At 35.1% G+C, this 27,655-nt stretch overlaps 1 protein-coding gene across 10 annotated transcripts; it reads left to right on the plus strand.

Moving 5' to 3' along the window:
- The first annotated feature begins 566 nt into the window (after positions 1-566).
- LOC121431592 (SH2 domain-containing protein 4B-like) lies at positions 567-27,353 on the plus strand. 10 transcript variants are annotated; one of them, XM_041629143.1, is made up of 11 exons: positions 567-744; positions 3,723-3,916; positions 7,286-7,442; positions 12,084-12,095; positions 15,998-16,075; positions 18,123-18,378; positions 19,522-19,684; positions 20,925-21,105; positions 24,251-24,381; positions 25,565-25,785; positions 26,940-27,353. In XM_041629143.1, the coding sequence occupies exons 2-11, from the start codon at positions 3,745-3,747 to the stop codon at positions 27,057-27,059; spliced, it is 1,491 nt and encodes a 496-aa protein (XP_041485077.1). In that variant the 5' UTR covers positions 567-744; positions 3,723-3,744; the 3' UTR covers positions 27,060-27,353. The 10 variants fall into 10 exon arrangements, with proteins under 10 accessions (XP_041485077.1, XP_041485078.1, XP_041485075.1 ...); XM_041629144.1 differs by having other exon boundaries at positions 3,727-3,916; XM_041629141.1 differs by having other exon boundaries at positions 568-744; positions 3,705-3,916.
- The last annotated feature ends 302 nt before the right edge of the window (positions 27,354-27,655 follow it).

Consider the following 27,655-nt stretch of genomic DNA (forward strand, 5'->3'; position numbering starts at 1 on the left):
ATTAAAAAGTGGGGGTTCATGTGCCTGTTTTTAAACTATCAGCACTTTTGTTGGAGCAATTAACATGATTAATGTGCTTTTAAAAACAGGAAAAAATGCGTGATGTTTGTTCATAAAGAAAAGTTCTACACCACTCGAGGTCACATTCGTCATACTTCGCAGCACTGTAGAGTAATATTCTGAAGAGGTAGAGGCTTTTAAAAGTTGGTCCATAAAATATTTTAAGCTAATATCTTTGTAAAAAAAATCATTTCAAGATTTGCTGTTAAAGTACACATGATGGCCTCTTTCTATAATTTCTCTGTCTCCCTCCGGGTCTATATCTCGTGTCCTCTCTCTTCCATAGTGATGGACGGTAAAATAAATCAAAATCTGATTAATGAGGCTCTTTCTTTTGTTAAAATCAAATAACCTCACAATCCAGCTATATCAATCCACTTTCTCTATCCCGCAACATCCTTCTATCTCAGAATGAGGCGGGATCATATAGCTTTATAGGACTCCCCCAAGCTCTCCCCCTGGCCCTTCCCTAGCTAGCTCGGGCGCCCCGGCCGCGCCGGTGGATCCCTCTCGCGCTCTTCTATTGAAAAACAAAAATGCGGAAGTGCATTGAAATATTGTTGAGGTCATTTTCTATCTGGGCTATCTAAGAATTAGAAGGTCATTACTCATCGTAAATTACACAGCAATTTCAACGGATGATGCTGAACACGACGACTTTATTCTTGGAAATATTATAAATAGGTGATTATATGTTGGATTTCCGGAATGTTAATTAATTGAGTGTGTTTCTTTGGCTGTTGTTTTGATTCTATTTTGACGGGAGTCGCTGTTTACTGGATTGCTTTGGAGCTTAGCGCGATTTCGAAACACCGTACCCGAGACTTCCGGGGGAGGCACGTGTGAGAGCACGCTGGGTTGGACTGTTCTGAGCAGTGCAGTGGTAGGGTGTTGACATTGGTCTAGTTCACTCATCCTAAGTACGAACGAGGTTATAATATGGTCTAGTTGTCTGTTGATGTGGTGTTGATCTGAAGTTGATGTTTTGGTAGAAGCAATTCATTTCTTTAAATTTGAACATGATCATTGATAATGATTTGAATGTTAAGGTGAAGTGTCCATTAGAATGGACTTCATGTTTTCCTGAACATTATGATTATAATATAAAACTGTTACCGGTACTACTACTGCTCTTTTTCATTGCACTTTAATCTTTATCCTTTTTTGTAATATGCTCATTTTCCTCTCCCCTTCTCTTTATTGTTATTGTAAATTTTTAATAGATCTGTATTATTTTTTCACATCATTTTGTCACAATTTCTACATATTATTATAATTGATAACTGCTAAGTTCTTTATATAAATTACATGTACATTGTATCTGTTATGTGAAAAATAAGCAAAACTTGTCTTTCTTAGTTATTGTACATCTGATTTGATCAGATTTCAGGAATGCCTAACAAACAGTGATTCCTTGGCCTTGTTACATAAAATTTCAAGATAAATCAATTATAAATATGATTTCAAGCAAAGAGAGCGGTGTTGGCTCAGTCGGTAACGCGTCTGCCCGTCGAACCAAAGATCGTGGGTTCGAGTCCACCCCGGGCGGATGACTGAAGCCAGTGCGTTGTGTGTAAACGTCTCTCCCATGTTTCATAGATGCAGGCTATGTTACGATGGAAAACACTCTGTCCCTCGGATAGGATGTTAAATGGAGGCCCCGTGTAGAGGAGAGTCACCACCTTTGCACGTTAAGAACCCACTGCACTATTCGTATAAGAGTAGGGGGTAACCCCGGTGTAGTGGTCCACCTGCATTCCCCCCAATCAGTTATATCGGGAGGAGAGACCTGCGGGTCATAGTGATTCAGTTCGCTTTTCGCCTCCCAGGCACGGGTGACGCCAAACAAATAATAATAATTATGATTTTAAGCAAAAAAAATGGGATTTTCTTTCTTCAAAAAGTTCCTGTTAATGTAGAGTTTTGATCACACCCTTTTATTTGACTGGCCTGTGCACACAGCAATTCCCTTGGCTAATGTTAAAATTGCTTACTCAGTTTAAAATCTTATACATGTACAATCATGCAGAATATTGTGGAATGATAGTACATGTAATTAGGGGAGATTGTGAGTAAATGAGGCACCCTTTTTCATAATTCCAATTATATCATATTCCAATCATATCAGTAGAAACATGAGTACATGTAGGTGTCTAATACTACGTCTACAGTAGACCTACATGTACATATCCAATAGAAATATAAGAACGAATCAATCTCATTTGCATATTAATGAGCATTAAACATTGTTGTCAGGGTGCCTTGTACAGTGTATTTGCCTCATCAAAATGGGGCAAATGAGGCCCCTTGATTAACAACTATTTTATGATGCTATATTCAAAGTAAAAACAGCTCAGTTGGCTTAATACCATCGATGAACATTTACTAGCAACAATCACAAGATTAATGTTTAGGTATTTTCCTAGAAGCTCCCATTTAAGGATTTATTTATTAAAGATAAATTCCAGTTCTGGTAACGATCTCAAAATGACTTTTTACAGAATCTAATATACTGACCACCTAAGTGTCTGTTTGTATGAGTAAGAAATATGTGCCAAAGGATTCTGGAAGAAATTGTGTAATTGCTGAGAAATAAGCAAAATACGCGTGGATTCGGTCACTTCCGTCGGGTCTTTATTCCAGCAATGATAATACACTGTCCCACGTGTGCCTATCTGTGTTGGTGATCTTCAGTGTGAACATTTTTCAGTGTAGATTTCAAGATTTCACAAAGTTCAGTTTATGTAACTGTACCAGATCTAGATCCTCGATGATATACATGTACTGACAATTAAGCCTGGTTGTACAGACTTTCTCATGATATCAGTGTTTACTGCAACTACTGGCATTTCTCTTTAATCCTAGTCAATATTATGAACAAAAAATGATTGTCGGATTGTGTTTTGTACTTTGAAAATGAAGTCAATCTTGCCGTCAAGCTTTTGGACAGAGCCTTGTATTTTGAATTGTCTGAGGACCTTTTTTTTTACTACATGTATGTGGTCCTTCCGAATAATATTCTATTCATTGTGCCTCTGAAATCAAACATTCATGAGACACTTGAATACTAAATTCTATTACTTCCAAAATTGTAATAAATGTAATAATTTCAAAGTAATCATCTGAATGAAATGGAAGTCTTGAAAACAATTTGTTTGCCCTGATCAAAGTCCCCAGATACTGGTTGCATTCTCAACATGCCTAACAGTTTTTAAGTAAACAAAGAACACCGATCAAACTTAAGGATACATGTGGATAGGTTTAGGTAGACCTACTACCTCATACATGTACATATGGGTTTTTCATTTTCACTGAGATCTGCAGTAAACATTTCTTCTACAACAAATCGTCTGAGAAAATATTGGCTTGTTTTTAGAAAAATCACCTAATTTCAGCCGTTACTGTAAAAAAAACACTGAGTAGATGCATCCTTCTGATGCAGCCCCACCAATGGTACTGTATGTAATGTTTACAAGTGTATATTACATAGTAAATTTGAACTAAAAGCAGACAAATCCCCAGAATTTTAGTTATTTGATCTTTGCAACTTTTTTACAGGTTTCTTACATAATTTACCGCTTGTATTAAAAACCATGATTATAAACTGTGAATTATGATGTCCTTTCGTGTTTTTTTGTTCACAGATTTTTCCCTTTTTTTAGACAGTCCCACCTATAAATAACCATGCTGCAACAGATACTGAAGGATATGTACATTGATCCTGAGCTCCTGGCAGAGTTGTCTGATCACCAGAAGGAGCTGCTCTATGTCAAGATGAGAGAGGAGCAAGTGAGAAGGTACAAGATCTGGGAAGAGAAAGAGAGGAAGAAACCACCGAAGAAAGTACCAAAGAAAGGTAAATAATTTCAGAGTAAATCTTGGAAATATTGCCATGTAATTGTAAAAAAAAACATATTTGGTTATGCCCCCCCCCCCTTTGTTTGATCCTGGTCACTAGCGTGTATTCTTTTAATCTGTAAGTAAAAAAAAAGCTTGTTGCATCAATTTTCTCTATTGTTTTTCATAAATTTTGTGGTACAAAACATCTTTTTAAAGGTCCTATGAAATAATTGTAAAACTTTCAATTTTTCGTTGAATAAGTGTTCCCACATCGCAATTCTCTGCACCATTCTCTTCAGAAAAATATAATTTTAATTTCACAGCCAAATGAAAGTGGAAAATTGCCCATTTTCTGTGCCAATACGCCCCGCCCACAAAAATTCTGCAGAACGTCTTTTCGGAGTATCGCGTGACCAGTGACGTCACTCGAAGAAAGCAGCACCAGCGCTGGTGGTTTGTTTTGCTGCTCGGTCCATAGGTTTCACGTGTGGATTCGCTTTGTGATGTTATTGTATTTTTGAATTGAATGTAATACAAGCAGATCTTTCACATTACACAATTTTTACCTGCCTGATAAATAACCATATTTTTATGTAGCATACTCAAAATCTGGATATTGTTCTCCGAAAAGCTCTCATTTTTTATTAGAGCATCACTCACAAGACTTATCAGAACGTAATTTCGTGATTTTTTATTTGACTCGGTCCTCGAGCTTGCTCAACTTTCTTCTGGAATTTAAACCAGCCTTTTTACAATTCTTACAAAAACTGTTTTCTGAATCTTAATTTCATGCAAATCTCGATCTTTACAGAATCTAAGGCATACCAGACAATCGTGATTTCCAAATAAATTTCGAGCCTATGGGCCTCGATTCAGTGCAGAGTACGCGGCAGCGCGAGCAGCGTATCCGGCATAGAGATCACTGGCGCTAGTGCACCGTGCATGAATGAATCGAGGAGCTCGCCCAAAGCAAGAGCATCGACGCATTTTCTACACCACAGACGAGTGGAGGCGAGAAAATAAGAGAACTAAATGAGATCAAACATACAAATTGGGACTATTTATTATACAAAAACTCAGATAGATTGTTTTTTAATAGAAATCTGGAATTATAAACTTACCAATAGTTGTCAACCAGCCTTTGTTGATCCAGATTGGCATTGCCTTTGGCATCATCTTCCTCGTCAGCTCCGTCACTGGCTGCAGGCTCAAATTGATATGGATTAATTATTCCATCATTTCCATTTCTACCATCATCAGACTCGAAGCTAGATCTTTCGGAGAGAGAAGTAGACCACTCCGATGCTGACTCTTCATCCGAAGGGGAGGAATTCGCCATTACTATTAGTAAAGACTAAAGGTCAATCTCAAGTTCAGTAAAGTTAGTTCAGCTCTGTCAAAGTGCATGCAAACATCAGTAAATAAAGCCGAACGCGAGCCGCTAGCGAAAGCCGACTTCTGAAAGTGACGTCATTATGATTGACAGCTCTATTCGAGGTTTTCGCCGGAAAAAAGGTGGGCGTTCCCTGTCAAGTTCTTTGTCAGGGAATAACTCTGAAACTATCAATCGTACGCAAAAATAGGTCACAGATTCGCAATTTTCATGGCAAAATACCTCTACTAACACATCTTTAGTTTTAATTTCATAGGACCTTTAATAATTAGCAATTTTTGGTTAATCACATTTCATCAATGTGATGATAGTGAATTGAATTGTGCATTGTTCTGAATTTGCAAGGATGGTTTTGAAACCACAGGATAATGTAGAAAATTATTCTTAAAACTGCATCTATTTAAAAAAATAAATAATAATTCATGCTTTTGCCTCCTGAATGGCACTAAATTCATCCTTGTGGCCATGGTTTGATCCCAATGATTTTTTCAAATTCATTCAAATAAACATTGGTTGCAGCAACTGTGGTTTTAAATTACAGGCCATAGAGGCAAAAACTGGATTTGTTTTTATAGAGTTTAATGGAAACCAAAATACAAGGAGAGAATCCAATATCAGAAAGAATAAAAGGATAGGAGCAATCTAAAACTTGTTTCATCAAAAGCGGCTATAGAATTAATGAGTTATGGAGGTTGGAAAGCCTTGATGTACTTTCTATGGGGATCCTCAAATTGGCAAACACGTGTCAAAATGGCTTATTTTACATACATGTACATGTATGACCAACTCTCCATTTGTTTGTAATTTTTTCTTCAGATTTTCCCTTTTATTTAACATATTGATTTCACATTATCTCTTCTTGACCTTGACATATGTTGTGTGAATTATATTTCCCCCATGACATATTTTATGCTCAGAAGGAGGCAAGATGCAATTTGAAAATTTGTGTACAAAACAAGTGGACAATTGTCCACAAAATCTGCAATTCTGAAGTATGGTGGCCAATTTGAGGATCCTTATAGAAAGTACAACATGACTTTTAAACATCCATAACTTGCTTATTTCATTGCCGATTTTGATGAAACTTGTTTTAAATTGTTCCTCTCATTTTACACTTTCTAACAAGATTGCATCTTTTCTTGGGTTTTGGTTTCCTTTAATTGTTGGCACACTGTCTTGATTGTTTAAAGGTGAGGGACTGGTTTAGAGAAGGGAGGTGAATGGTGAGAAGAAAGAAATGTGATGTAGAGAAGGGGAGAGAGGAAGAGAAATCAAACAAGATACAGAGATGGGGAGGGAAGGGGATGTGTGTGAGGGAGGGAAAAGAGAGATGGGAAGGGAGGGAGGAGAATCTAGGGAGGGAGGCAGAAATTAAAAAAAATGGAAAGGAGATTTTGTTTTAAAGAGAAATTCCAGTAGTTGCAGTAAACACTGATTTCATGAGAAAGTCTGTAAAACAAGGCTTAATTGTCAGTATATCATCGAGGATCTAGATCTGGTACAGTTACATTAACTGAACTTTGTGAAATCTTGAAATCTACGCTGAAAAATGTTCACACCGAAGATCCCCAACGCAGATAAGCGCACGTGGGACAATGTATAATTATTGCTTAGAGCGTCGGGCCCGACGCCCTACCCGAATCCTGTGCTTATTTGCTGATTTCTCAGCAATTACACAATTTCTTCCAGAATCCTTTGGCACATGCGTTTTATTTATACAAACAGACACTTTGGTGGTCATTTCATTGGATTCTGTACGAACTCATTTTGATATCGTTACCAAAACTAGCATTTACCTTTGAGGGGAGGGAGGGGATGTGAGTGAGGAAGGGAGGGAGGCAGAAAGAAAGGGAAAAGAGAGAGAGGGACAAAAAGAAAGTAGAGAGTGTTATAATAAAGAATAAAATGGAAAGGAGATTTTGTTTAAAAATGACAGAATCGGTACAGGTACATCAATTCTAGGTTCACATTTTCTTTCTCTCCCTCTTGCAGGCAATAAGAAGGTTGTTTGGCTTCAGGGTCGAGATGGATGTGAATGGGTGTGGGTGATGGGGCACCATAAAGATGACCTGACGATAGAAGAGATTCTAGAACGAGAGAACAAGGAGAAGGCTAGGTCACTGGCAGAGAAGGAGGCACAAGAAAAGAGGTAACATTAGACTCACACTCATTTTTCTTCATTTTGTATAGTAAACATCATAGTTTATTATCAATGAAATGTACAGTTTAAGCAGAATGTTGATTTAAGAAAAAAAATGATGAGTATGATTTAATATCTGGTAGGGACAGCGATTTTCTGCTTACTTGTACATGTACCAAGGCCAGATCCAGGATTTTCAAAAAAAGGAGGGAGGGCACATTTTCCTTGAGGAAAAATTTGACAAGCAAAATAAAAAAAAAATTTACCAAAAATTAAGGATATTTCTTCCACGGAAAAAAAAATAGAAAAATAGAAGCAAAAAAAAAGGTCTTCACTTTCAAAAGGGGGGCACACTTCTGTTTTAACAGCATTTTTACAATTCCAAACTTTAGTTGTGCCTCTTAAATGGGGGGGGGGGTGGTGGCATGAGCCGGCTTTGCCCGCTCCCCGCCATAGACTTGTACCAGTAAATCAAAACAAAAAATCTGTTTTGGGTCTTAACTTTTCATGTGAAAATTCTGTGAATTTACATAAATTTGCAGAATGGAATTCATGTCTGTTTTATGTACATTTTCTATGAAAAAAAATGGAATTTCCAGGTTATTATGGAAAAGATTTTTTTTAAACGGACACTAGAATCTTTAACCCTATATAGCCCGTGGGGGGGGGGCCTAAAAGGCCCCCCTCGACATTTTTCGCGATAATTTCTAAATGCAAAAAAATAATACGCTGAAATTTCATGACTTTTTTCTTTCACATCTCCCGCACATTTTGAGACCCTGTTTGCGAAAATCGGGGGTACACTTGCGGAGATATAGCACATATTCGTGACCAATGTCACCAAAAATGGCAATTTCCATTGACTTTTGTGTGTACAATGTATGGGTTTTACAAGAAGTGTTGTCAGATGAATGTTTTTTTTCTGTTTTTCCTCACATAACTTTCTTTTGGGCTATCACCAACTATTCTAGATTTAAAAAAACAATAAAAAATAGAGATTTTAAAACAAAGAAATACATAATAAATTAAAAACAAAGAAATACATAAGAATTTGGAAACACGGAAGGAAACAAGAATATTATCGAGAAAAATTAGCATATGCGCATAATTAATTACTATTATAATCTAATAATTATACAATTTCAATACAGTTGAGTGAGCTGTCTTTTAGATTACATGACTGGCTACTAACATGCTTGATTCCATTGCATTTTCTCAAAAAATGGGGGGAAAACTACAAAAATATGAAAATTCCTTGAAAAAATTTGAATATTTGCATAATTAATTAGATAAATAAAAAATGATAATAAATATCACAAATTTGACAACGCATTCTTGTAAAATACATAATGAGACACCCACACACCAAATTTGGTCGCAATCGGTCGATAAACGGCCGAGATCTGAGGGGGGCCTAATAGCCCCCCCCCCCCCCGGGCTATGCAATTTCAAAATAGCCCGGGCTATGTAGGGTTAAACAAAAGAAGACAGATACATTTTCATGCATATGGTAGAACACAAAACACTGGCAGGGATACATGTAGAAAGAAAGTTAGAAATATTGGCCACACATGTAAATGACACCAAAGACCGGTTAAAGCCACACGTGATGTGTGTTGATGGGAAGAGTGGCTCTAGGGACCTAGTCCAAGACGGAGGCCCAAAATCAACCGGGAGGAGAATGTCAAGAATTTGCGAGAAAAATGATTGCTGTTATGTTACTTACTATACATACATGTATACCTAATATCTCAATTCAATGCTCAATTGTAACCTGATTTTCTACCAATTGGAAGCACTCATTTGAAACACGTGTTTGGTATTTTAGGTTGCCCTTTTTTTGCTCCTGATGACCCCAAATCAGCTATTATACCTGTATATACAAAACAGTGCGATATACTATGGTCTTCCAAAAGTCCTGGAAATTTGCTACAACTTTGAAGGGTTTTTTTTGTACAAACAGAGAGCTTTGTGTTTGGTAATACATTGATTGGAATAGAAAGAGGAAATACAGTGTAGATTGGAGGGAGAGTTTTAATCTACATTCTTTTATCTGTTTACCCACTTCATATTGCATATTTGACTTGGGTGTTAAATACACAATACTATGTGGATATGTTTTGCTTTTGTTGAAACTTCCCAGAGTACATGTACGCTGTATAGATACATCCAGTGTAGGGTCTACATATGTCTAGACAACTTTACCACTGGTAATATGGATTTAATGCCATAACCAGGAAATTAAATGGCAGATTGACTTCTCCATGTACATTAATGACTGATAGAAATAATGTACATGAAACATTGAGAGACACTAACTGTACTTTTATTCAATGTACAAACTTAAAAATGTGCAAGTATCGGCACTATTATCACCTTTCAAAATTTTACATAGCTATGTACATGTATGTTCAAAGGATGCCACTCTTCGGAAAAAAGTTGTAATTCTTTCTTGACATATTTTTTGCGATATGGAATGACTTTTAAACTCAGGGGCCCTTTCTCTAGTGTGAATACATGTACCATAGCATCCCTGTATACAGACATGTAGCTCATAGTGCCTTACAATACATACTGTCTATGTTGTATTGCAACCCTAAATATAACAGACTTGATTTATGAAATGAATTTCTGCCTATTCAGATGATGAATTGGCTATTGTCGTGAAGAAAATAATACAGGTCAGACTACAGAGTTTGCCAGCGTGCTGAAACTTCCCATTTAACCACAAAATACATGTATGGGCACTGTAACCAGACAATGTTTGAAAGCACTGAGAGAATTTTTAAACATACTGTATGACTTGTTTGGCTGTTTATAAACCTGCGTATGCTTTTAGAAGATGTATTATGTAATATGGTGTTTTACTGGTAACTTCCGACCGGTGCTTCCTTCGCTTTAAAATAACAAGAAGGAATGGATAGACAAATTAGGGTCTTCAGAAGCCTTATTTCCTCCCTGAGGCTTTAAATCTAGTAGATGGAAACATGCTTTGTGAAATGATTAAGATATATATTTTTTTTTGCAGGAGTTTCTGCATTTATTGTAAAATCAAAATAAATTTTACAATACATAAAACATAATCATAATATGACATGAAAGTACATTGTAATGTGACAGATTTATAGTAGTATCAAAAACAAAATTTAGACATGAATACAATAAGGATGACAAAGTAATGAAAAAAAAACAAATGCAGTGGCACACTATATAAGCAAAAAAAATGCTTGAGCAATAGCAGCCAAAGATCTTCAGTCACATACATGTACGTGTAGCAGCAACTCCCTTTTAAAAATATTTTTGTATATTATAGACACTATAAATGGGGCATTGCCAATACTTACATTCAATTCACTTGGTCCCAAAATCAAGTATATATCCTTTGCTTTTTGAATTAGATTTCCGTTCAATTTCAACTCAACTTTCCTGCAGTGGCTCACTATAATTGATTACCGGTAATAGTAGATAAAAGTACTGGCATGTATAAAACTGAAAAATAAATTCAAATCCAGTCCCAACAATTGTAACGAATCCCTATAAAGTGAGCAAGGTGGGAGATCCACATGGTTTATTTTCAATCGGTCTAATATCGTCCTATCGCCCACTTGTCTGCTATCATTTTGTCTACCATTAATTCATCCACTATCCACATGGTCTAATTGCCATTTCGTCCTCTCACTATTTTGTCTAATAACCAGTTGGTCCAATAGCCATTTAGTCCGTATACCATTTGGTGTAATTAGACTTAGTGTTAATTAGGTGAAATGAATGAAAATCAAATACACTGTACTACTGTACATGTAGGTTTTAGGCCAACTGGTTATGAAACAAAATGGTCATAGAGGAACTGGTGATTAGACGAAGTGATGATTGGACCAAATGGTTGATAGATGGAAGAGTGGAAGAGTTGGTAACAGACGAATTAGCAATTTACCATCCACGTGTAGCAGATGAGTTCATGCAGGACATTGCCATTATACACTATAACACTCAAAGCTAAAATGTACACAAAACACTTGTTAGATGTCTATGTAGTTTGGTCTGTAATCAAGTTGGCATAAAAGTTATTAAAGAAGAGGAATGATGAACAGTTCTTTTTGTACTTAGTGTACAGTGTATGTAGACTTTGGACCTGTAATTTATTTTCCAAAACTTCCACTTTGGTGAAGGGCTTATGTAGACCTAACCATTTCCAGACATGACTTTCTATTTGTGGATATATTATATGAAGTGGAGTCCTAAATATTTTCTCCTAGTGCAGAAATGGACTAGGCAATGTGTGCATTGTACCACAGGGCATTTGTAGCTAAAAATTTAAAGCATTGAAGTTTGATGCTGAACTGTACGATATTAAGTGAAGCTTAAATCATGGAGCTTTTAGAGTTCCATGCTTAAACACTAAAATTTTATACTGTTTTTGTGTGGGCCTATATTCCTTATTCTCTTCATGTACATTCAAAATCCCAAAGCATAGAGTGAAATATACAAGTACATGACATTTAATATCTTTCTACGTATCCTCGCAGCTCATAACAAAATTCCAGAGAGAAAAAAGTTTGTCAAACATTACCAACAGACATCAGCTCAAATAACTTGTACAAGTAATTATACCCTCTCATTCTTTGTTCTTTTTTACATTATATTTCCCAGGCTTCAGGAGCAGTAAGTATTATATATCAAGAGACAAACATTGGGGGAATCAAGTTTGGTGTTTGGTGTCATTGTGGTGTTAAGTTTCAGTGTTCGCGTTGACAGATACACATATTCAATGTACTTGGATCTCTGTATGATAAACCATTGGACATTCATTGTTTTTTGTGATATTTGAACCTGTTTGTGCTGTAATATACGTGCCCTGTAAAATAATGAACTTGTCCCGAAGATTAAAGCACTATAAAAGTATGGCTATTTGTTATTTCAACAATAATAACAAATATATTTGAAAGTTCGTACATGCAATCTATGGATTCAAGGGATCAGGAGTAACATGTTGTTTGGTTCCATGAAACTTGGCCAGAGAGAATTAAACAGAGAGGAACAACGTTTGTTCATATTTTTAGTATAAAGGTTGATAAACGGCTGTCACGTACCAGTAGTCTTATCACAATAAATTAATTCAATATCTTGAATAATTTTCATTCAACATGTGAAGATAAATACAGAGTCTGAAGCATGCAAAATAAAAACGATGTGTTCCATTTTGAAGGTACATTTCAGGAATTCATTCAGACACCCCCTTTAAAGCCAAGGTTTGTTTAGAATGTTTTCAGCCAGAATATTGATATAGATTTTGGAAAGAGAATCCAAACAATTATTCCTCTAAAATTCTACCAAATTTTTGTAGCAATATTATCTTGCTTATATGAATATCAATATGCCCTGAATATATAATGTAGATTGTGTATTTTATCTAGAAAAAAACAACAATGTACAGTGTACATGTATGTGAATAGATTATGCATACAGTACTTTATTACCTTCAATGTTGCGAATCAAAGGGAATCTCTCTATCTGTATTAAAGAGGAACTAGATTGTTACTTTTACAATGTACTGAAATTAGAACCCCTTTGAATGTGTACAATGTAAATAAAAGATTTGTCTGCGATGCAGAAATTTTTGAGGAACTGATTCCTGAGAATTCATTTTTATAAAGGAAAATTCATGAATGAATTCTGAAGAATATTAGAATTTATTTCAGTGAATCAAAGCGTGGTTTAATTGCAAATATTGAGATGAGCTTGGATCATTTTGTTACATTATTTTTATTATTTTATCCATGTATAGTGTATGCATGAAACTGATTTTATTAAACTAGTCTTTTACACATCAGATATTGTGAAAAAGGTAGTGATGACTGTAGTGTTGTCATGTACATGTACTTGTAAATAAACATGAAGGTTATCTGTGTGACTTGAACACTGAAACATAACACAACACTAAATCTGAACACCAAGACTTGAATACCTCTGTAAGATACATGTATGGCCTGTTCAGATGTGAACCAATTATTAATGGTGCAAAAAAAAATTAAATTCAATATTGTGGCATTTTTCTTCAATGAGTCATAACTCATTTGGCTTTATACCAATGATTACTTGGTTATGGTCTAAGGATACTGTATAGTACTGACCTGTAGTGGATAATTGTTTGTCGTTGACGGATTACAATGATCGTTCGGACCAAAATCAAATTGTGATATTATCGATCAAAACTTTATGCAATAAACTTTCTGTATTCAGCCTCCAAAGCTTTCTTTTATATGTACATGTATGATTTGATTTAAAGTATTTTTGAAAAATAAAATGCTACCACTTTTGCATCATTTCTATTGTGTTTAAATCTGAACATGTCCTCTACAATGTATGTAGCACGGTAGATCAGGTCAGTCAATCTCAAATTGAAATGCATTGCCCATATTTACATACACCATACATGTACATCCGTGAACATTTTGCAGTTTCCCCAGTTACATTCAATTCCTTATTTATGTTTGTTGCACTAAGGACCTTCTTGCAGAAACCCCAAATGTAGACCTCTGTCTGTAGTAGGGTGTACACAGTTTTCATGCATTCTAAAATCAAACCTTAAAGGGAAAGTTCACCCTGACAAAAAGTTTAATGTAAAAATAGTAGAAAAAATAATGAAAAATTTTGCCGAAGGTTTGAGAAAAATTCATCAAATAATTAAAAAGTTATTAGAATTTCAATGATTTGATTTGTGACGTCATATGCAAGCAGCATTCCTACATAGTGAATGGTAAAAAATCAATGAAATGTCATTTTCTCAGAAAATTGAAAATGGTTTTCACTGTACCTTCTGTATATCAATAGACAATTCATTTCACACCCGATCATGAATAGAAAACAAAATTAAGTCACCAGGGACCATACAAAATTTGAAATTCATAAATTTTATATTACATAACAAATGGGGCAGCTGCTCGTTTATGATGTCACAAATCCAAAACTTTGAACTGTAATAACTTTCTTACTCTTTAACAGATTTTCCTCAAACCTTCACCAATATTTTTTTTAATTTTTTCTGCTATTTTTCCAATTTTCTTCAGGGTGAACTTCCCCTTTAAAACCATCACCTTTAAATAATGCTGTATCATAAAACAGTAGCATGTTTGTGAATGACCTTTCATTTTGTAATGATCATGAATCATGGTGAAAATCCTCTCAGAACTGAATTATTCTTTTTATAGTAAGTAAATATACATCTACACTTTTGCAATTGGGCCATATATCAATTCCACATTCCTACATGTGTGTGTTGTTCATTGCAAAGGGCCATTATTGCACATTATGTCTATTCTCCATTCTTTTTCTTCAGTATTGTCAACCCTGTAAATTTCTCACACATGTTTTATATAAGACACCCTTTCGACCTCATGAGAAACGAGTTTTGAAATGTTAATACATGTAGCTTTTTTGTCATTCACATCCATAGTACAATGTACATCGTGAAGCCTCAATATTCCATTGTATTAAGTTTTGATACAGCTTCTCATACAATGTTTAGATGAAATGGTAATCTACATGTAAACTTCATGGCAAATCTCATTTACATACCCAATATTGGTTATCATGAAATAAAATGTTCCATCTCTGATATTATTGTGCACACTGTTAACATTATTTTTGTCTTAAAAATAGCCCATGAAAGATTGTTAATATAATTACATTAATTTCCCAACCTTACATGTACATGTAAATTGCTTTATATCGTCATAATCTGATAACAGTGATTGCACACTATGTAGTTTTGATAAATGAGGAAAGGGAATTTTCCCTGCATACTTGTGAAACATTTTTTTATTGTTATATATTTAACATAGATACTGTATATTATATAGACAGGAAATAGAGGAAATTGGCTCTAGAATTGCATGCTAAAACATGATGGTTTTGACCATCACTCACAGTAATTACTAGTGAAAAGTATGTCTGCTTATCAATTGGACACAGTCTACACATATAAACACCAGTTTCCTCTGCACAATGTAAATCATATTTCTTTCTATTACTGTCAGTGATGTGATTTTTCCCTTAAAGAACAAGTTCAAATTTTATTATTTAAAATTTACAAAGTTTTATCGGATAGGGAGTCGGAACTACAGGTCCATAATCAAATTGCGATGAGTATCTGAAGTGATTGTCGTTATATGGATCTGCCTTTATCAGGGGTGTGAGAGTTCAGATTTTTATCTGATTTAAGATTTTTTTTGTTTTGATTTTCAGCTGAATTTCAGCTTATATTTGGCTTTCCTCTGTACAAAAAGTATGGGAGCTCTCTCTATTTCAGACTTTTTCAGTACTCTTCATTTTTTTCAGATCTTTTTATTTGTGACCACTCACACCCCTGCTTTATAGTGAAGACCTCATTCAATATTAAAATTCTTATTAAACTTGTTATTTTTTTATGTATTTTCATCAAACCACGCCCTTCACCAATATTTTTCTCTATTTTTTGTGTTTTTATCATCAGGGTAAACTTCCCCTTTGATAGAAGTGACTTGTGTATTTCAGAATATTGGTTTATGTTATTTACACTATTGTAGCTTTATTTTCAGCACTGAAAAGGCAAATACAACCCCTGTAAAGCCAGAGGACGACGACGAGGAAAGCAAAGGTTCCATGTATGAAAATCATTCTCATTCTAGACTGCGAGGCTATTTGAGTGTCCTTGCATCTTCAATGCATGGATGTATTATTTTGCATTTTTCATTGATCTTGGTTATGATATTCCTGGAAATCCTCTTGTATTCATACCAGTATTTTTTTATTTTGTTTGTATTTGCTCATCACCATACTGACTTGCACAAAAAGGACATCAATTCACTATGCTTTCAACCAAAACAAAATTGAATTATGATTTATATTTTATTCAATTTGTAGGCTAAGTGTAATACTTTTTCCTAAAGTTCTCTAAATTGCCAGGAAAGCTCATTGTATCAGATATGTCGCACTCTCCTTTGCAAAGTTCATGGATTGCAAAAACTAGAGTAAGCAATTATCTACTGAACTTCTTCATGGGAAACATTTTTGAAAACTGATTTCTGAAATATTCTATCTTATATGCAACAATAACAGAATTGTCAGTCCCCCCAAAATATATTAGATCTATTCAAGTTCCTCTCTGTTCTCTTTTCTGTGTTCAAAATAATACTTCACTTTTACATGTAAGTGTGATTAAAACAAACACTGTTCTGTGGTGTATGCTACATGTATGCTTATGTGCAATCATTTTAAAGCTTGCATAATGTGTTTCAGAAAATAATTTCGAAACGAAAAGTTTTTAATCAATGAAATACATGTATTTTTCTCAACTTCTGCCATTTTTGTCCTCAGAAATGATAAAAGCACTACATGTATACCAAAACCCAAGTACTGATATTATTTTTTGAACAAAGCAATGGTTCCAGATGATAGATTCTTGCCCAATTCATTATTAAAAAATATTGGTTAATAACTCCTGTGACTTGTACAATCTCTGCCTTGATACATAAACTACTGTGGAAAGTATGTGTAAAAGGCAATATGCATAGTTTTAGAACCGATTTCATGAAATGAATTGCTGATATTTGATTATTTATTTATTAAAACAAATATATTTCTGTATTCTGGGTAATTGTTTATTAAAGTTTATTTGTATGCATGGTACATTCTCTACAGACATACCATAGACTTCGCACATTTTCAGCAGGAAATTTGTTTTGCATTTACTTTGTTGGCTCATGAAGCAATGTTCATGTTTTGTTTCTAGAACTTTGCAAGCATTTGCATGACATTTTTCACTTATCATTGCATGAAGATATTTGTTTTTAGTCTTTTGCTGTACATGTATGTGTAAATATACAGAATGCAGATTACATAATGATCACCATATCACATTTCAAATTTGGATGTAGAAAAATGGCACTGAATGAAGATTAATCTTTTGTTCGTTCTTGCATTAGCTCATTATAAACTGTGTATTAAAGCCAAAACAACACATAAAAGTTACTATAATGGTAAATTTGCCACGCAATGGTAACTTGCGTGGAATACTTGATTTTGATTGGCTGTTGATCATCGTTGCCATAGTAGTTACAATTGAATTGCAAAGTTATGTAAATGGCCTTCATTCATCTCCATTCTTAGTCATGTGGTACCAAACAGCTTTTCATTGTCAGACTTTTGTTTTTACTGTGTGATCAATAGCATCTTCAAAGCCTAAAATTTATGAAAAGTTCACCTAAGATTTCCGATGTCCAAAATTGCATGATTTCTTTCATATTATTAGGTAATATATGTACTATGTATGTATGATTGTGGCAATTCAAATCTTTTAAAAAAGAGCTATTTTCTGATTGTCATGTACTGGTATCTGTTTCTGAAAATTAATGTACAATGTTGATGAAAATAGGCTGTAAAGTATTAATTTTTGTGCAAAATGACTTTCCTCATCTGTCAATTGCTCAATTGCTTTGCTCTATGTTTCTAGGTAAAAAAAAAATCAAATGACTATGCCCTTCATAAAGAGTCTGAATGATTATGCTTTAAAAAAATAGTATGGAATTTTCAAATGTACATTTTAGTATACATAGAAGCTTTCCATTTGCTTTTTTTCTGACATCAAAGAAAATTGCTATTTACATGTAAGTGAAAGTTTCTACTTAAACGTAATGTTCTCCTTCTCCACAGGAAAAAACAAGAATTAGAAATGAAGAAGAAAGAGAAAGAAGAACAAGAGAAGCAAAGGAAATTGAAAGAGGAAGAAGAAAGACTGAAGAAGGAAGAAGAAGAGCTGGAGAGGATACGAAAGAAAGCAGAAGCGGAGGCATACGCTTCGTTGAAGGAGCTACGCCTCCAGAAGGAGAAGCTGGCGCGGGAGGAGGCAGAGAAGAAGAAGAAGGAGCAAGAACTGAAGGAGAAGATGGAACAACTCAAGAGGGAAAGGGTATGATCATTTAAAGAAATTCATTTTTTAAAATCCATTTTAATCATAATTTTGTTTTTTGGGGGAACTAAATTTCTAGAGTCTTAATGGTGACAGGACTTTCAAAGCTACCATACCATGGTTTTGGATGCCCTGTTTACAGGCCCCAGTAAACCATTTATTTGCATCAGGTGTTAATTATGCCCCTTTTTATGAAAAAATGTACATGTTCAATAGAAAAATGGCTTGCCCTAGAAATATTGGAATGTAAGACCTGGTCTTCAAAACTTCTTTTTAAGGACCTTGTTGCTTTGATGATCAGTTACTAGTAATGAGTGTCTCAAGCAGAAGGTAGTGACTAAAGGATTCAAGGGCTAGAGGAAGATGTATGTACAAATATAACTTTCAGGGCTGATAGCATTCTGAGCCAGTAATATCTGCAAGTGGTTGCATGAGTACCACTCCAGATATTTTAAGAGAAAAACATATTTTAGCAATGTGATGTTTTTCCTCAGTTATACCTCAAAAATAAAGTTTATATTGGCAATAATAGCTACAGGTGCTTGATAATCATTTGTGTTTGATTAGTTTCTTTATGAGGAAGTATTTCTTAGAGTTTAAACATAAATGTTCTTTGTTCATACAGGAGTAAGAGAATGGTCAGAGGAAGCCAGAAAAACAAAAATCATTTCTTGTTTGTTTTATCTACAGGAGCAGAAGGAGCAAAAAGAAGGACAGCCCAAATATATTACCAAAATGTTTTTTTTTACTTGAGCAGAGAAAATTGGGGCAAAAAATATGAATATGAATTGTGTGAAAAGCTTTGCATTTGTTCAGTAATTATGTTTCCATCAATATGATTTCTTTTTCTCTTTTTCTTTCCTGTATATGCATGTACGCATATAGTAAGGTCGACTATAATTTCTTCATTTCCAAGGGGGATCCACAATTTTACAAGCTTTGCTTTTTAGTGGATCCCCCTCATTTCCATTTCCATTTATGCTCTATATTATACTGTTTGGGTTTTTTTACGAAGTAAGAATGCCCTTCTGTAAAATTGTACTTGATTTGTATTGTTTTATATTACTTTGTATTATGTTTTGAATGGAAATGAAATAAAAGAATTGAATTGAATATATCAATTTTTTTTCTTTGTTTATTCAGGAACAGAAAGAGAAGGAGCAGAGGGAGCGGGAAGAGCAGCTCCGCAAGGAGGAGGAGGTAAGGAGGGAGGAGCTGTACATGAGCCTCAAGAAGATCAGGGAGGAGCAAAAGAAAGCAGCCATGAAAGAAAAAGATCAAGCTGACAAGATGTTTGAAGTCCAATGTGAGTAGAAATACAGTTCATCCCTCCTTCTTAGCTATGGCAGCTCCATGTCGCATAAAAGTTTACTACATGTATCTTAGCCTTTCAGTAGTGGCAGTGAATTGCCAAGCGGTCTACAACCACCTTGTCTGCCTACCTACCTATAAAGATACTGTATCTGACGTTGATGAAAAAATGCAAAGCCCATAACGGATTTCTGCTTGTTTAGTAATTTTGGACTCTGGAATCTTTTTCTGCATAGAGAACAAAAATAAGAAAACTCCTAGCATTTTTGGCTTTTTCTGATTTTTTTCAAAAATTTGTATCTTTAGCACTATGATAGATATTGCACTGCGATCATGCTGGCACGTGTGGGCGAGCTGTTGCATCTAGGCACGTGTGTGTGTGTGCTAATGTTCGCTATTGCGATAAGAGATGTTTCTGCCCTGTGGATTTTATCAAGGAGAATTTTTGCAGCCATCAAAGTTTATATGGACCAAAGAAAGTAATTGAATTTGTAAGGTTAGTTGACTTTTGTGCAGTGTGAATGTAAATTTGCATTGATTGTGTTTTCTGTTCATTTTGATGAAATGAAAGAGGAGAATTAGATTGTTGGAGATGGAAATTAATCTCTTGAGGGCCAAGAAAGCCATGATAGATATCTGCAGAGAAAATAGGAGGTTAGAATATAACATTTTTTGTACTAAAGCTATACAGATTTTCTTAAGCTCACCTTTTAGTCTAGATGCATCATCTTGCCTTGTACAAAATGCTTATTCAGAGCTTGCATTGTGTAATACCTTAGAAGTCACCTTGTATCCCATCAGATAAAATGGTGGGAAACCTCATGAAATGATGCACTACATTGTATGATTTGTTCCCCAATTTAAAATAGTCCTTATCCCCTTATTTTGCTGTTTTTTTTTAGAATACTTTTCATGCCTACATCATACAATTATCGTTCATTCAAAAGAGATTGCTCTTGATTGCCTATCCATTTCCTCTAACCTCAACTTTTCCCCACCCCTCTCCAATCTTTCCTGGTGGGTGTTTCATAAAGCTGTTCGTAAGTTAAGAGCGACTTTAAGAACGACTGGTGATCCTTTCTTGTAGTACACTGTATTTTCATTGGTGACGGTTTAGCGCGTAAGAAATGATCACCAGTCGTTCTTAAAGTCGCTCTTAACTTACGAACAGCTTTATGAAACGGCCCCCAGAACTTATTTTTTTAACACATTTATCACATTTTATCATTCTTCAGTAAGAGAATCCAAGAGAGCAGACAAGAACAGGAGCAATCGCGCAAGGATAGCCAGGGAGGAGGTCAGAAGGTCAAGGATGAGCAAAGACTTGACCAACCTATCCATCCAGGATGTCAAAGACAAGAAGATTGTTCCTCCAGAGAAACCATTTGAGGTTGACAAACCATCACTTCCTCCAAGGCAAGTTCCTTGAAGCTCATTGATTGATCATCCCATTTGATTTATGAAGGATATCACGCAATTGTTTTAGTAATTGATTAGTCACAAAAAGACAAGATGATTATACCTGGCAACCGCACACCTTACGATTGGTCTTCGACTCGATTGTGGAATAAAACGTAGTAGAATTTGATGTTGATGAGACTTGGAATATCTTACTGTGTAATGTTCGAAATCATCGTACGAATACCTATCTTCAAATCTGTGACTATGCTATCATCCTTCTTAGAATAAAAGCAAATTTCATATGTAGTCGTAATGATGTCATAGCAGTCATACGATTGGCCACGATTTGAAACTAACTTGGCCTTTACTCCAAAATGAAGGCTGGCAATCTTTCAAAATGGTTATATTAGTATTCTGTTAATTAATTTTGATTCCAATTTTAATAAAATTATATGTTCCATTCACATTTTCAGAAAATTAGCAAAATGCGATTTGTTCCAAGATCGGATCGCGAACAGTCATAAGGTGTGCGGTAGTCTTTAGAGATATTCACCTAAGATGGTTAGACTATCACTTTCTCTGAGGCATGTGCCCAGGGATGGAGTAGAGTTATAGAGCACAATGATTTCTTCTATTTTACATGATTAATCCATACTCAAACATTTATTTTGTTTGTTTTACCAATGATCTAACAAAATGGCTAGTCTGACAAGACAATTAATAGATCTTGCCAAAGATAAGACCATTGTCCCTCCAATGAAATCGCTTGAGGTCGAAAGAAAGCATCACTTCCTTCAAGGCAAGTGCTTATGGTATGCAGTTGGAACAGATAAAACACATTGAATACTAGTTCTATTTCACAAAATTGTTGTACAGACTCCAAACATTGTATTTTGTTTCACCAATGATCTTACAGAATAAATCTTGTCAATGACACGAGTCAAAAGTAAAAAATAGATCTTGCTAAAAAGACAAGACCATTGTTCCTCCAGAGCAATCACTTGAGGTTAAAAAAAAAATCACTTCCTCCAAGACAAGTGTCATGCGAAACCGAAAGAGAGAATAATGCACATTGACTAATCCCATTTTACATACACGATCGTTCTTTACTTCAGTCATTTATTCTGCATTCCTAATGATCTCATAAGATACTTTGTAAGGTATGTAACTGATTCAGAAAATATGTTTTGTAGTATAAATGCCATCAATTCCCCAAGCTTAAACTCTCTTTGAGAATCAAAGGGATCATATGGATCAGAGATACCAGTCCTGTAGTTTTAGGATCATGCTATACTTCAATTATTTGTCAGATGTGATCCTCATTAAGAATGTACTAACTGGGCTCTTAATAATAATAATAATAATGGTATTTATTTCGAGCAAACAGATACAAAATGATTTACAAAGTACTGGATAAAGTGATTAAAATACAAAACATTACAATAGCAGAAATTCTGAATTGAAGTAACAATGTTTACACAATAGGTGGCCTGTAACAAATTTCAAATATGTATTACAATTAACTATTAAGAAGTATAGGTACAATAAGCACTTACAAAAGAGAAATAAATTGAGAGGGGAAACAAACGAATGATCGTGAAAGAGAGTCGGGAGAAAAATAATAGGAGGGGGGGGGATGAAACAAGATGGAGTGTATGAGAAAGTGTGAGAGAGTGGGTGAATCAAATCTTGGCATGAAAGTTACTATATTAATAAAGGAGTAAATTGGCCATCCAATGGTAACTCCCATAGTAACCATGCTTAAAAGCCAATCAAAATGAAAGATTTCATATTGTAAAACGCCTACTTAGCTTGTTATACGCGATCAAATGGGAGGCTGAATGTCACACATTCGTACCGTTGCACACAAGACGTACCATCCAAAATGTACCATTGCACGGCCTTACAAGGTGACGTCACAATGCGATTTCATTGAATAAGGTGACAATGCGCGTACAGCCCGCTGGCTAAATGCGCAATGCTGTCAAAGATCATGTGCGCTTGTGGGCCCGGCTTGTGGGATTTTGCTTTTCGCTTCAATATTTTAGCTCCCTTTTCATAGATTACTGGAGGGAAAAACTCTTGTTTTTTTCATATCTTCGCTAGATTCCGAGGCGTTGTACAACACAAATAGCGAATATTCTTATTCGTGCAATGGTGCGAGATTTCGCATTCGGTGAAAGAAAGAAACGCTCTATTCAACTCGGCTAACGCCTCGTTGAATAGAGCATCTTTCTTTCACCTCATGCGAAATCTCGCACCATCGCACTCATGCCTATTCGCTATTTGCATACCAATGAATGGACTTTTCAAGATGCCTCTAACAAGAGAGTTGATCCTCTAGCCATGTCCCTTGTTTTCTTCAAAGTGATGGTTTTATAGGATATACATTTAGCTGAAGTGTATAAGTATGTTTTCACTTTTGTTTTTATTCCTGCTTCAAATTAAACACCGAAAGCCATGAGTTTGTATGCCAATTTAAATCAGTAATATATCTTTAGGAGACATTTTCAAAACTTAGTATTGTTCTAGCAGGTATGCCTCTAAAAAGATTTTTGTTCTTCTGGAAGTGTCCTTTGTTTCCTACAAGGTGCAATAAATTCTACAAGAAGGGTGCTACATAACTTTCTAGAAGCCTTTACCCAGTCGGGCAAGTAAATTTTTTAATATTTGGAATATACTTGCCCAAAAATATATTTCACTTGCCCCAAAAAATCTTTGAAAAAAATGTTTTTACCTCTTCAAAAGAAAGTTTTGCGGTTTTATAAACCATTGACCCTTTTTTCTTTTGACATGAACTGATCTATGTTGTTATTGCATTTCTTTTTGCATCGTGACCAAAATCAGGGTCAATATCATATCGACCCTAATTTTGGTCATTCTACTGTGAGAATTTTGCTTGCCCAGATTGGGCCAGTAGTTTTGGTCTTTAATTCAAAACACTTGCCCGACTCTAACTTTTACTTGCCCCGGGCAATCAGGCAAGTGCTTATGTAGCACCCTGTCTACAAGTATACAATTTTTTTTACAAATTTTATAGTCCACCTTCTAGTTTTTGCTCTGAAAACCAGTTTTTGTTTTTTTAATGCCAATTGAAAACAGGAATGTCTCCGTAAGAAACTTATATTTAAAAACTTGGTTCTTTTTATTTATTTTCCAGGAAGAGACAAGCGCCAAGACCTCCCAAGCCCACCGGCCACAAATCTGTAGTTGAGTGGTTCCAGAAAGAAGAATGCCTAAGACAGGCAGGACTTCTCAAGAACAGCCAAGAGATCGCTCCTTGGTTTCATGGTAAGATAAGTTAACCCTTTGACTACTGTATTCTGCAATTCCCTGAGGGTTTGCGCTGGGATCACCTGGATTCGTGTACGGAATGGGTTAATCTGTTGGCTTTAGGGGAGCGTTCATTGACATTTTGTCCGACAAGTTGTCAGTTCTAACATTTTTCTTTGATTTGCTGAGAAGCACCATTTGGTAACAGTCGGGTAAAACAGGAGCTTGTCATCAATATTTGTCCGACAAGTTGTCAATTCATGCATCATAGTCAATGATTGACATTGTTACAATGCATATGCTTGGATGTTGTTGTTTTTTTTTGCAGGCAAAGTCTGTCAACCATAATAGTTACAAATTGAAATGATGTTTAGGGTTAGGGTAGGATATAGTGTTAAATCCAGGGTTGAATTTTTAGTTGAGCAATTGTCGTCTGAGCACCTGTCATGGACCCCTAGAAACATCATTTTGTATACAGGAGTCTCATTCAAGATGAGCATTAGACCTTTGATTAGCCTAATTGACTCAATTCAATTCAGGTTTATTGCAAAAAAAACATGATTGGCAGTCACAGACTGAATTGTACATGTTTACACAATGCCAGTATATAAAAATAATAATAATTACTAAGATTAACAATGAATATACAAATTAAATTACATATGTGCTGCTAAAAACGAAGTTAAAATGGATAAAAATAAAATTATAGATAATACAATACTGCACATTCATTAAAAAATTGCAAACTTATTTACCATGGTACTTATTTAATAATCTTATCAGACTTGGAAGAGCACTGTTCTGAAATCTGCTTGTTTTACATGGAATCTCCCTATATTTATTCATATGTCATAAATTGAAAGCGTTTGTTTTCAGTGGAGGAGGTAACCATTTTTTGTACAATTGATTAATTTCTAACTTTAAAGGGAAATCTGTAGTAAGTTTTAGTCTTCGACTTTCCAGTGATGTCAAATTTAAGGTATTTAGAGCCATGTCATGTAATAGATACTTGGTTCCCAATATTAACGTGCATGCTCTTTTCTGGACAGTTTCAATAAGTTTTATCTGTTTCATAGTAAGGGAAGCAGCGAATAGAGGTACACAATACTCTAGGACTGGTCTTACATACCCTATATACACTGATAACAAATCTGACACCTACCATGCTACTGATAATTGAAATTTTTTGATCTCTTTTTAGGAATCATCACACGACAGCAAGCAGAATATCTCCTCTACCCACAGAGTGAAGGTCACTTTCTAATAAGGGTCAGTAATCGTATCTGGGGATATGCCCTCTCGTATCGGGACAAGGAAAGGGCGAAACATTTCTTGATAGACGCATCCGGTAGCATGTATAGTTTCTTTGGCCAAGACCAAAAGGACCATGCTTCACTGGAAGATCTTGTCCAGTTTCATATGGTGAGTTGGTGATTGATCTGGACCCTCTTTCACAAAACTTCAGTAACAAGTAGCAAGTTACAATAACAAACCCGGGGCCGTTTCATAGAACTTGTTACTTATAACAAATTTGCAATAAAGCCCTTCAATCTGATGGCTGATAGTAAATTTGTTATAATTCTTCTTTATGAAACAGGGCCCTGAATATGCCAGCCATTCATTTCGTTTGGCATTTTTTACTGCTTTTTCTTTTTTTATTTGCTTCATTAAGAATTAATTTGTTAGAACTGTGATAGGACAAGGCATTAATTTATCAAAACCCTGTTAACAGTGATAAGTTACAAGTTTCTGTGACAAATTACTGAAAGTTTGACTTGAAAATTAATTTTCACTTCTAAATAATGATTTGAGACAATGGTACCCAGAATTTAGAAGCAATTATCTTATAATGTGAGATTACATTCATGTATATGCTTACATTATCTTCACAAAAAGTTTTCTGTTGGTTGAAAAGATATTCAATGTTTTTTTTTCTCCTGATGTTGGAGTTGAAAATACTAATTATATTGCTTCCCCACACTCTAACACCCAAAATACAAAAGTGACCTAATCACAGTATTGATCAATAAATACCTAGTGAGATTCATCCCAGTGCAACACTGCACTTGAAATAATCTCAATTTTTTTCTACTCATTGTATACTCATATTTTTAGTTCCTTTTCATTCCATAGCAATTTTGTTCTAGAAAAAAAGTTCTAAGGCATTGGAATAATTGTACTTTAGTGAATGTGTTGGCAACTGTCATTCCATAAAAGTTTGGAATTCAGCAAAATAAGAATGGCCTTCCAGCCACATCTCTGGCCTTTTTCCAATCAATAAAAATACAGTGTCCCACATGTGTGTATCTGTGTTAGCAATCTTTAGTGTAATTGTTTTTCAGCTTAGATTTAATGATTTCACAAAGTTCAGTTTATGCAACTGTACCAGATCTAGATCGTCAATGATAAAGTGACAATTAACCTTTGGTTTAACAGTCTTTCATAGGAAATGACTATATTTACTGCAACTGCATTCATATATCTTTCAGCTTGTATAATGTAGCTTATATTAACTAACTTCCGATTTGTATACATAATTTCACCCATGTGTAATATTCCTGCTCTTATCTCCGCAGCATGCGCCAATATCAGAGATGGGAAAAGAAATCTTGAAAACACCCTGCGGTCAAGCAGCGGATCCACCCGACTATCAAGAGCTCTTCTCTAACCAAGCCAATCACGAAACACCGCTTTGATAACAGTATTCACAAGGGTTTTATATCTAACCATTTAGAATGCAGCACTTCCTAAGCAGTAGTTGGGACAGTAATCCAAACATATTTTTGTAGTGACATTTCAAGAGGCATTTATCAAATGAATTGGAATGTAGTAGCAGTAATTGGGACATTTGAACATCAGAACAGTAAATTGCACTGTTTTGAAAGCAGCATTCAAAAAGCATTTACCAAACGAATTGGAATGCAGTACTTCAGTTGCAGTACATGTATTGGGAACGCAAAGGCATTGTTTAAGCCAATCATATTACAGTACTAGCGTTCAAAGGGGAATTTATCCAACAGCACGGAATGCATATAGCTCCAGTTGGGACATATTTTCTGTCACACTCATATTACAGTGCTCTGATAACGGCATTCAGAAAGCCGTAATAAACTCTTTAGCATCTCATAGACCACAATAACCTAATAAATGTGTGCCTTAACCCTTAACGTGCCATGAACACATATCTGTGCATCCACTGGAGTGCCATGAACACATTTTCGTGCAATGGTCATTCAGCTATCGTTATGCCTATTGAATTTTGAGGAGTGCATTGCATGCATGAGTGATTCTA

This window comes from Lytechinus variegatus, chromosome 18 (assembly GCF_018143015.1).
Source record: "Lytechinus variegatus isolate NC3 chromosome 18, Lvar_3.0, whole genome shotgun sequence".
Lineage (NCBI taxonomy): Eukaryota > Metazoa > Echinodermata > Echinoidea > Temnopleuroida > Toxopneustidae > Lytechinus > Lytechinus variegatus.

Bases quoted from the DNA above. Each gene is read 5' to 3' on its own strand.
- LOC121431592 (XM_041629143.1), top strand. From the start codon at position 3,745: ATGCTGCAACAGATACTGAAGGATATGTACATTGATCCTGAGCTCCTG. The intron at 19,685-20,924 runs GTGAGTAGAAAT...ATCATTCTTCAG, and splicing joins CAAGATGTTTGAAGTCCAAT to TAAGAGAATCCAAGAGAGCA. The intron at 25,786-26,939 runs GTGAGTTGGTGA...TTATCTCCGCAG, and splicing joins ATCTTGTCCAGTTTCATATG to CATGCGCCAATATCAGAGAT.